Raw genomic sequence first — 11,437 nt, forward strand, 5'->3', positions numbered from 1 at the left:
TTGCTTCGGCACGACGAGCGTTCGAGTAAACCAGCATAACTGTGACTTTGAGATACACAATAATGCATAATCAAAGCTCAAAGAGCGACTCTTATGCTGGATTGAAGTTATCTAGTAGGTACCTACGCATCACGTTAGGGCAAAAAGAACAAGGCATTGCGGTACGATCAGTTTTAATCATGCCCTCCCATCCCGAAGGCGTTATAATTATTCTCAAATCGATATCATAGATGGCGCTAAATGTCACAATCAGCCATTATGAAATTTTTATACTACATATTAAGATGGATTAAGAGATATTTAAAGTGTCATAAATTAAAATCATTATAAATGAAATACAAACATTAATAACAACACGAATTCAATGCAATAATTTACAAAATTTGAAACCACAATTATATTGCGACTGGCTACGTTATGAGCAACAGCGCAGGACAATTATGTCGAGCTGTCGAAGTAATATTGAATAATGTCACTAGATGGAGCCACCACGATTCTAATAAGACCTACGATTCTAGTACCTAATCATTCCAAAACGAAACGAGTGTGGGTTTCTTTTCCTACGTTTTGATTTTCGTTTTAAGACATGATGTGAAGTTTGATTTAGATTAGAATAATTACATTTGAGTTATAAATTTCGGAATTTAAGTACTTAGTATAAAATGTAAAAAAAATGGATCGGTGAATAAACATACCTAATTTAAATGAGTACCTACTTATTTTAAAGTAGGCCTGCCTGACGTTAAAATACAAATTAATAAACTCACATCACAGGGCGATGTCTTTCAAAACACATGAATGCTTTGTTTTTAAACATAATGCAAGTTTTTATTTCGCTTGGTGTCCAAGTCAAACGCGCATTTTACTCCTTTATTGACCGAAGCGTTTGCTAAGGTCTCCGTTTTAACTCGGGCCAAATTTCGTATGTTCGGACGTTCTCCTCGGTTCAATTCTCAACTGATTCTTATCAAATTTTGTGACCAAAATCTAGAATAAAATAGTTCTTTTTCGATTCGATTATTGATTTTTTTTTTCAAAATGGCGGAAACAAATAGTCGTATCAATATAATAAGAGTTTTTTTTTCTTTTTGAGAGATATTTACAGTGTTTGGCAAAAATGTAAAAATTAGTAACGCGTGTAGGTGGTATTTAGATAAGTAGGTATGTAGTACTCGAGAATAAGTAGCCAAATTTCGTAACTTTAGCTAAGTGCTATATTGGCGCACTTGGCAAACAATTGCTTTGATGCATAGAGGTACCTAGTTCGATCCCCAGTAAAGTGTGTGAACTTTTTGTAATTTTTTACACTTAAATTTTATATTATTTTATTTTTATTTATTTTTTAAATCTTTATTGCAGAAATAAAGTACAAATGGCGGACTTAATGCCTAAAGACATTCTCAACCGTAAATTTTGTATTGTTGATTGATCAAGCGAGTGCAAAGCATACAATATTTTATTTAACTTTTTGTTAATTTAGTTTTTCCAAATTATATGCTCGCGAGGTCTACAGAGGGCCTACCGGAAACCACGTTGCTCACAGCGCCACTAGTTTATTAATTTCCTTAAGTTGTAAACAACGATCGGCTTTAACCGCGCTAATCGAAGTTTGTAAGACTTCGAGAGTTAGACCAAGCTAAATTGACAGGGATTTTGATAGCACAGACTGTGCAAGAGTTTTTTTTAATTCATAAATTAATAGAAGTTTGACGTTTAAATAACACTAATAAAATAGCTTGGTAGGACTGATGCCACTCTAATTACGATGAGTAAAATAGAAAGATGCCCATGCAATATTCGGTGTTCGCGGGTCGCGGGGCCTGCCTACCGCTGGGCCCGCTGGTATTCAGACGAACTTTTTTGACGGACGGACTCCGACAATTACTTACTGCACTCATGACTACGACGCGACGGGGAGTACGGGCCGATTTATTAATTTTGAGCACATTTATGGCGCATGATTGTGTTACTCGATAGTCTGTTGAAAATGATATATCTTAGATAGAACACCATTTAACAAATTGACCAAGTCAAATCCCACAGTACAGCAATAAGACCTCAGTATTTAATATATAAATATGTTTTTATAAATACTAAAATACATATACGTACGTAACACCCAAAAATTAGGAACAAATATTTGTGCTCGTCACACAAATAGATGCCCTTACAGGATTTGAACCCGGACCATCGGCTTCATAGGCAGGGTTACCTACTATACCAGACCGGTTCTCAAAACGATGACATGCTATTTATGAAATAGATGAGCGAAATTAAGAATCTTAAGTGATACGAATATTACGACTGATCAATATCACTCGATTATATGATTATATTATTAGTCCTTTAGTGGTAATAGTATTGAACTGACAATACGGCGTATTATGTCTATAGGTTTGTATTTATATTTAATTTAATATGTACTTATTTTCGATTTCAAATTGTTCGTATCGCCGCCTGCGCAACCTTGCGCAGCCTCTCAAGGCCGCGCCTGCACAGCGACCAAAACTGCACACTCAGATTTATAAGGTGCGTCTGTGTGCGTAAGTAAACTACTATACAACTAAGTACATACATAGGCGAGAACGCCAGTCATGCGTGCCGTCAGGGGGGTGTCACTACGCAGTTTAGGTACATTTGGCCGGCGCGCCGCGCGGGCCGGCGTATGGCAGTGAGCTGCCGCTCGGCTCGCACGATGTGGCGCTCGCGCAAAATTGAAAATACACAATGGCTTCGAAACCTATATCTCGATCTAATCCGTATAAAAGATATTGTTGTTATTGTACTGTTTACGGATGTCTGAAGAAGAAGGAAGTAGAAATAACATTTTATTAAATTCCGGACGATATTGAAAGGTGAATTTAAACTTTAAAACATAACATAAATACTAAGTACTTAATCAAATTCGATTCGATAACTAATTCGTTTTGTTTGCATAAAACTAAAGCGCTTTAGACCAATTTAAAATGATTATTGGTTGCCCAAAACAATATTAGGAACTGACCAACATATTTTCAAAGGAATATGGCTGTGGCATACCTACCTACCTACTTCCGTAAGAATCAGACATACTCTCTCCGGATAAAAAAAATATGTTTACAGAATCAACGTTTGTAATTCGTAGTATTCGTACATATTAATCTTAAAAATAATAAATCGGTAGGTATAGGTACAAAAACTTGTCAAGTTTCAACCCTGTGCCGACGCTCACAGCTCGGTCATAAAACTTCGACGCGCAAGGAAGATTCACGGTTCGTGCGCGGTTACGTAGGTATATAAGTTTCAATTTTGCTTGCAGGCGGCGAGTATAGGTATAATTTTATACATAAATGTGACTTTTGTGAACGAGTGAATTTTCTGTACGGTAGTACTATTAGTTATTCTGTGGTGCCGTCATGTGCCCTCCTATTCTAACCAGACTTCTTTCTAATAGGGGCGACAGGAACAGCATGCACGGTTTGAAATGAAACTGGAGTCGGTTAGTGGTGCACCGCGAAAGACCGATCCTTAGGCTTATGATACACTTGTAAGTTTTACTTACGTAAATAGGGACACAGCTATACTACAGAATGAGATATAAATATTGTTATCGCATTCTACCAAATACCTTTGTCCCTACTTACCTAAGTGATATGTTCGAGCAATGAAACACCGATTTGGACTGTCATTACGTTTATTAGATAAGTATGTCGGTACTTGTAACTTTCCGAGCTACCTACAAATCTACCATACATAACATTGTCCTCCTCTAAATTAACCAAAATGTTTCTTAAACTATCACAATAATGGTTCATCACAAATGAGACAATTTAAAAGATAGCTATTACAATTTGGACCTTTTTGTCTAGGTAATTAGGTCGATGTTCACCAAGGCCCATTTGGTGCCAGGATTATGTTAATATTGTTAATATGTATATAACATAAGTATTTGTAGCATTATGAAAATACGAGTAGTCTACATTATGAAATATAGGGCATATTTATTACGTCACAGATGTAATCGGCATGCATGTAACTAACTTTTTAGTACTTAAGTCGGACAAATATAAAAACGTTCTAACTTTAAAATATTACACACAATATGGTCTTTATTAGTATACGCATAAGGCGTAATGGCACAGGGACGAATAATTATGACTGATTAAATTTGTTTTAATCTTTCTAAACAACGGACAGCAGCTTTCCGGCGACAACGTTCGTCATGTTTTGTCGGAGTCCCCGGCGGCGTGCCATACTCGTCCTCGCCTCCACCTTCCCCGTCATTCTGATCCGTATCATCAGCGGGCAACCCTGTGACTTCCGGGATGTCTACCTGGACTTTGTCCGCTGGCTGATGTGAGACGGGTGTGGGTGCCTTATCGTCAATGTCACTGAGCGTAAATCTCGACTTTCTGAAATGCAGTTGATCTACGTGTCGTTTATGTGTGCGGCCGTCACTCGTTCGCACTACATAAGATACGGGCCCTTCTCGCGCCAGCACCTGTCCCTCGGCCCACTTGTGCGCCCCGCGCGCGTAGTCTCGCACCAGCACCTCGGCCCCCGGCTCGCCCTGCCGCAACGCGTGGCCCTCGCTGCGCCGCTCGCTGGCCCGCTGCGCGGTGCCCACCACGTCCGCGGTGTCGGGCCGCAGCAGGTCGAGGCGACCGCGAAGCCGCCGCCCTAGAAGCGCCACTGCCGGTTCTTTCTTAGTAGTGCTGTGTTCAGTATTTCTGTACATGAACAAAAACCTACTGAGAGCCGTGACGTCTTTCTCGTTCTCGATAACGGCTTTCTTCAACACTCGCTTAATGGTACGCACCGCATTCTCGGCCGCGCCATTGCTGGCCGGATGATAAGGAGCTACTAAGGTGTGTCGAATTCCGTTACGTCTGAGATAAGAGCCGAATTCGGCCGACGAAAACGGTGGCCCATTGTCGGTGACTACTTGTTTCGGCAGGCCGAAACGTGCGAACAATGTTCGTAAGCAATTGATTACAACAGAGGCAGATCCAGTTTTAATTTTTTCGACCTCTATCCACTTAGAATGAGCGTCGATTATAACTAAATAGTATGCGTTATTAAAAGGCCCTAGAAAGTCTAAGTTTAATCTCGCCCAGGGTTCCCCTGGCCACGGCCACGAGTGCAGAGGCGCGGGCGCCGGCGCGGAGCGCTGCGCGCGGCACGCGGCGCACTGCTCCGCCACCCGCTCGATGTCCGCGTCCAGTGTGTCCCACCAAACGTAATTCCGCGCGATTTGTTTCATCTTTACTATGCCGGGGTGGCCACCGTGTAATTCATTCAATACCGCAACTCGTAAAGATTTTGGAATAACCACTCGATATCCCCATATTAAACAACCCTGGTCTATGTTAAGAGATTCTTTTCTATTAAAATAAGGCTTTTCTGACTCATTGCTATTGCCTGGCCATCCGAACATAACGTATCCGTAAATTTTACTTAAAATGGGGTCTTTCGCCAACTCACTTTTAACCTCTTCAAAACTAAGTGGAAAATCCCCTTCTACAAAATTTAAATAGCTACATCCCTCGTCTTTCATACCTGGTCTATTCTGACTTACTAAAGGAAGACGAGAAAGAGCGTCCGCATAACAGTTACGCTCTGATCGGATAAATTCAATATTAAAATCATACGCGGCTAACTTTACCGCGTAACGCTGCAAACGGCTTGCCGCAGTCACCGGTAGCCCTTTGTTTTTACCAAATATGTAGCTGAGTGCCCTGTGGTCCGTCCGCAATGTGAACTTCCGCCCATACACATACTGGTGGTGCTTAGTGACTCCAAACACGATCGCCAGCGCCTCCTTGTCGAGTTGCGAGTAGTTGCACTCGGCGGCGTTCAGTGTGCGCGAAGCGCAGCACAGAGGTCGCTCCACGCCATCCGCGCCCCGTTGAGTCAGGGCCGCGCCCAGGCCGTAAGGGCTGCTGTCCACCGAAAGAATTAGAGGCAGTGATGGATTATAGTGTGCTAACACGGGAGCACTGCTTAACACTTTTTTAATTTTTTTAAAGGCGTCATCACATGATTCGTCCCAATTCCATTTAACATTTTTCTTTAAAAGACTGTACATTGGTTTTAAAATGTCGCTCATATTAGCACAGAATTTCGCGTAAAAATTCACAAATCCCATAAAACTTTTAAGTTGCGTTACATTTGAGGGGGCCGGGGCATTAACAATAGCAGAAATTTTTCGTTCATCCGTATGCAAACCATACTTATCAATTCTATAGCCCAGATAGTTTACACTGTCTTTAAAAAATTGACATTTAGCAAAATTAATTCGTAAACCATTCTCTTTTAATCTCTGTAAAACCGCTCTTAAGTTAGACATATGCGTTGCCGTGTCTTTCCCCGTTACACAGATATCGTCGGCGAACACGGCCGTCGATGGCAAACCACTCAACGTCTCCTCCATGATCTTTTGAAAGTTTTCGGGAATACACTTTATTCCGAACGGGACGCGTTTGTATACAAAGGTACCAACGTGAGTGGTTATGGCCGTCATCGGCTGTGACTCCTCTTCCAAAACACATTGTTGAAAGGCGTTAGACAGGTCCAGTTTCGTATACTGCTCGCCTCCACCCAAAAGGGCAAACAGGTCCTCGATCCGCGGCAGCGGGTAATGAAAATCTTTTAATCGCGGATTTATTGTTATTTTATAGTCACCACAGATACGTATGGTGCCGTTTGCTTTTATTACAGGCACTATAGGGGTCCCATATTCCGATCTGTCGACTTTATAAATAACCCCCTCCCGCTGTAAGCGATCGAGCTCCCGTTCTACGCGCTCGCGAAGCGCCAACGGTAGCGCCCGCGCCTTAACGAACACCGGCGTGTCGTCCTCGAGGCGGAGCTGCAGTCGCGACCTGAACGTGCCTAACCCCCCAGCGAACACTTCGGGAAACTCTTGCTTAAGAGATTCTGCCATCGGGTCCTCGCCTTGAAAATTGATACAATCGGTAACCTTTAAATTTAATCGTCTAATCCAAGTACGGCCCATCAAAGGAGGACCGCCATTTTCGATTACATATAACTGTAGTCTATCCACATTGTTACCATATCCTACTTCTACATCCAAATATCCTATGGTCTCGATGGCACCTCCGTTATATGACCTAAAACGTAACATTTTATTTTGTAAAGGCAAATGGGAAAAACATCTATCATAATAGTCTTTAGATATAGCCGCAATTCTGCTACCCGTATCGACTTCAAATTTGCACCGTATTTTCTGCACAGTAAGTGTTACGTAGAAAGGGCCGTCCTCAATGTCCACATCACTGTCAATTTTATAAAAATGGCAATCACTATCATTCGAATCAGAATCGTTTAAAAAGTACTGACCTTTTGATGACTTTTTAGATACCTCGTTTCTGCACATCACTTTCAAATGGCCCTTTTCACCGCACGCGTCGCATGAAAAATGTTTGTACCGACATCTGCCCTCCGCGTGACCGGTCTTGCCGCAGCGCGCGCACGGCGCCCTCGGCGCGGCCGTCGTCGCCGCCGCCGGGCCCGCGCGCCGCCGCCGCGCCGCCCCCACGCGATGCAGCCCGTCGTCCGGCGACGCCGACGCCGACGCCGAAGTGCCCGCCGCTGCGCCCGCCGGAGCGCCTACCGATACCGCCGCGTGCTTCTCTGCTGCCTCCAGCGCCAGAGCAAGCTCCACGGCGCGCTTGTAGTCGATGGCCCGTACGGCAAATAGCCTCGACCTCATCTCATCGCTCAGCAGCCCCGACACGAATTGATCGCGAAGGTTGATCTCTAGCTGTGCACCGAAGTTACATGTTTTGGCCAAATGTTTTAAATTCTGTAGATATTCGCGTATACCTTCACCGTGTAGCTGCTTTCTCTGACGGAAGATGTGTCGTTCCGCTATTTCCGATCTCTCGGGTTCCAAATGCTCACTTACTAGCTTGACTAAGTCGGCGAATGTTTTGTCCTCGGGTTTAGCAGGTGCACACAAATCACACATAAGCTCATAACACTCTGCACCGACTAAAGTTACTAGTGACGCCACGTGTAATGTGTCGTCAATCTCGTTTAACGCGATGAATTGCTTAACCCGGCGCACGTAAGCATCCCAGTCTGACCCGACACGAAAACACTCCAACTTTCCGAGAGGCATTGTACATAAGCTAATAAACACTAAAAAACGTAACTAAATGGGTTTTTAACACCAAAATACCGATCCCGTCGCCAATGATATGTTCGAGCAATGAAACACCGATTTGGACTGTCATTACGTTTATTAGATAAGTATGTCGGTACTTGTAACTTTCCGAGCTACCTACAAATCTACCATACATAACACTAAGTTAAACTTACAATTGTATCTTAGGCTTTATTGATACCTGCGACATACGTCAAATTTAAAACATTAACTAAAAATTAAGTAGGTACATACGTTGTATATTCATTCGGAAAATTATTAAGCACGTTATATGCCTGTAAATATTTGTTTTTAGAGCAAATAGGAGTATAGTGTTTTTGAATTTTAAAATACTATGAAATAAATTGTGTTATTGCCTTTTGTACGAAAATGCAAATTTTTAACATGAAGTAAATTTTTAATAAATAAATATTATAGGGACATTCTTACACAAATTGACTAAGTCCCACGGTAAGCTCAAGAAGGCTTGTTTTGTGGGTACCTACTCAGACAACGATACATATAATATACAAATACTTAAATACATAGAAAACATACATGACTCAGGAACAAATATCTGTGCTTATTATACAAATAAATGCCCTTACCGGGATTCGAACCCAGGACCTTCGGCTTCATAGGCAGCGTCACTACTCACTACCCATTAGGCCAGACAGATCGTTAACCTTTATCTTTGCAGGGATCAAAATATCTTAAATATGTATTTTTTTTTTAGTTTTGGTCACCTATTGAGCATACTAGACTATTCAAAAATAAAGAAAAAATCCAATATTTTCCAGTTTCGGAAAATCATATGTATCATATTTGATACAATGCCAATCCCTCGACATAATATTTAGAAGAAAAATCGGAACTTTTTTAGAGCCCAACACGCTCCGGCTCTCGATTTGCCTCCGTTTAGGTATCCCGGTGTGTGCCCCTCATCGTTGCCCCTGCGGTGCGGACGTAGACCAGTTAGGTCACCACGGTCTCTCCTGCCAGAGGAGCGCGGGCCGCTTCTCCAGGCATGCCGCCCTTAACGACATCATCCGTCGGTCTCTTGCATCGGTCAATGTGCCTGCTCTATTGGAGCCGACCGGCATATTGAGAAGTGACGGCAAGAGACCCGACGGGATGTCTTTGATTCCGTGGAGTATGGGGCGGGTGCTAGTGTGGGATGCAACCTGCGTAGACACGCTGGCCCCGTCACATCTCCACGGAACCTCTGCGAGGGCGGCAGCTGCTGCAGAGGCGGCCGAAAACGCAAAGGTTGGGAAGTATCGCGGTCTCGGCGCCGAATATTGTTTTGTTCCTTTCGGCGTCGAGACCCTGGGTCCGTGGGGTCCTGGCGCCCTGAGTCTCTTTGGAGACCTTTCAAAGAGACTCAGGGACGCAACTGGGGACCCAAGAGCTGGCAGTTACCTCGCTCAACGCTTCAGTCTGGCAGTTCAGCGGGGTAACGCAGCCAGCATCTTGGGGACCTTGCCACAGGGGCCTTTTTTAGATTTAGTTTAGTTTAGTTTAATTTTATTTTAGAATAGTTTGTATTTAGTTTAATTGTAATTTTAAGTTATTTTATTTATTGTTTTTTGACTTGTTTTTGTACCATATATATGAATAAATATTCTAGGTAGAGCAAAAAAAAAAAAAAAAAAAAAAAAGAAGAAAAATGTGGGCTTTAATAAAAATAAAACATGTAATGCATCAGAAATCATCATTTATTGCTAATTAAACCCAATCTAAAGCATCAGATGACTATTACACCTGTAAATATAAATTATATCTACGAATACCTGAACACATTCATGGAAGAAAAATTTGATCCCGTAAAGTTACAAAAAAGTCGCCAACAAAAAGTTGTGTAAAATAGGAAAAGTAAACAAATAATTAAAGAGTAAAAAAAAAATATACTTAGGAAGCATTTTTTGCCGTAAACATATTTTTCCGCGCTACAGGCTACGGCGTAGTAAACCTATTTTGATGACAACTTGGCAATGTATTAAATGTAATACAATACTTTTGATATGACTTCTGAGTTCTTGGCAATGTATCAAATATACTACATAACAGTTTCATGTAAATATTCTGTGTATTAAATGTTTTTAGATAAGACCACAATGTAAATATTTATGCCCTAACAGATAGTAAATGCATCAAAATGTAGATTATGGAAAAATATATAAGTACGTATCTAAGAAATAAGTGCCAAACTTTCAGTGCGAAACGAAATCTGTTGTTTCCGCGGCGCCATGTTGATTATTACTAATTAATTTAAAATGACACTTGTGTCCATTATTTTTTTCTATCATAAAGGAGGGTAGCTCGACATATTAATGGAAAAATATTTTATTAGATAATAAAGTGAACCTGCTAGATTTTTTAAAGTTCCACGTATCACGGGTGTTACGATGCCAAAATAAGGGTTAAGAAATCGGTTAATAATTTGAATGGATTGGCAAGAACCAGAACAATTAATGAACAAGAATATTTTTTCTTTATTTAATGGAGTAAAAGGGGCATTAAGATTATTCCGATACCTAGATTTTTCGGTGAGTTGAGCTGAGCATAATGAAATGAACTCGAAAGTTAAAAGTTGATTGTTTTCTAAAAAGAAATCCTAATTACACTTAAAACTCTTTTTTAATTTTCAATATAAAAAAAATCGACCCCTCAAGAAGGTCAAGGTTACTTTTTTGAACGTCCTCTTACTAAACATATAATAAGTAGGTAGGTATACAAATTAAACTAACCTAATTTCTGATTCGGGAGGCCCTATCATCGACATCGAAATTTCTTTAAATTTCGCTCGTTATGGTAGTCCCTCTGATGTTTGATATCATAACAAATTAAATAGGTACCTACCTTACCTAACTTTCCTAAATCATTGATACACTTTAACCGTATTGTTTCAATTTTCCGTATAAATTATAAGTCATTCAAGATTTACCTCCGACGTTTCGAGGACGGCGTTGCCCCGTCGCCGCCGTCAACGCCGTCCTCTTCGGACTTCGGAGGTAAGTAAATCTTAAAACTTAAATACCGTAAAACGGGGTTAACAGAAATCGCGGGGTGAATAGAGAAATTTTGAACTTTTTCTTTCAAGTTGTTATATTTAAAAACATACATCTCTAAAATTAGATTTTTTGGAATGCGTATATAGTAGACTATTTATTCTCTACATTGATACCAAAAGAACTTAATCAAACTGCCTAAAAGTTAGATTTTTTTGACTCTAAAGTAAGGTCTCGCCGAGGTAAGAAATGAAGCCTGTCTGAACTTTGTTCTAGC

The 11,437-nt window shown here is 41.1% G+C and overlaps 2 protein-coding genes across 2 annotated transcripts; both read right to left on the minus strand.

The window, feature by feature from the left end:
- Window positions 1–4,141: 4,141 nt before the first annotated feature.
- On the minus strand, window positions 4,142–5,242 carry LOC134805552 (uncharacterized protein K02A2.6-like). The gene has a single exon (XM_063778829.1). It carries the CDS (start codon window positions 5,240–5,242, stop codon window positions 4,142–4,144), a length of 1,101 nt encoding a protein of 366 aa, XP_063634899.1.
- Window positions 5,243–5,591: 349 nt separating this feature from the next.
- LOC134805553 (uncharacterized) lies at window positions 5,592–8,125 on the minus strand. The gene is made up of 4 exons (XM_063778830.1): window positions 7,342–8,125; window positions 6,333–6,936; window positions 5,760–5,921; window positions 5,592–5,598 (listed from the first exon to the last, which is right to left on the minus strand). Exons 1-4 carry the CDS (start codon window positions 8,123–8,125, stop codon window positions 5,592–5,594), a joined length of 1,557 nt encoding a protein of 518 aa, XP_063634900.1.
- Window positions 8,126–11,437: the final 3,312 nt, after the last annotated feature.

This window comes from Cydia splendana, unplaced genomic scaffold, assembly GCF_910591565.1.
Source record: "Cydia splendana unplaced genomic scaffold, ilCydSple1.2 scaffold_169_ctg1, whole genome shotgun sequence".
NCBI lineage: Eukaryota > Metazoa > Arthropoda > Insecta > Lepidoptera > Tortricidae > Cydia > Cydia splendana.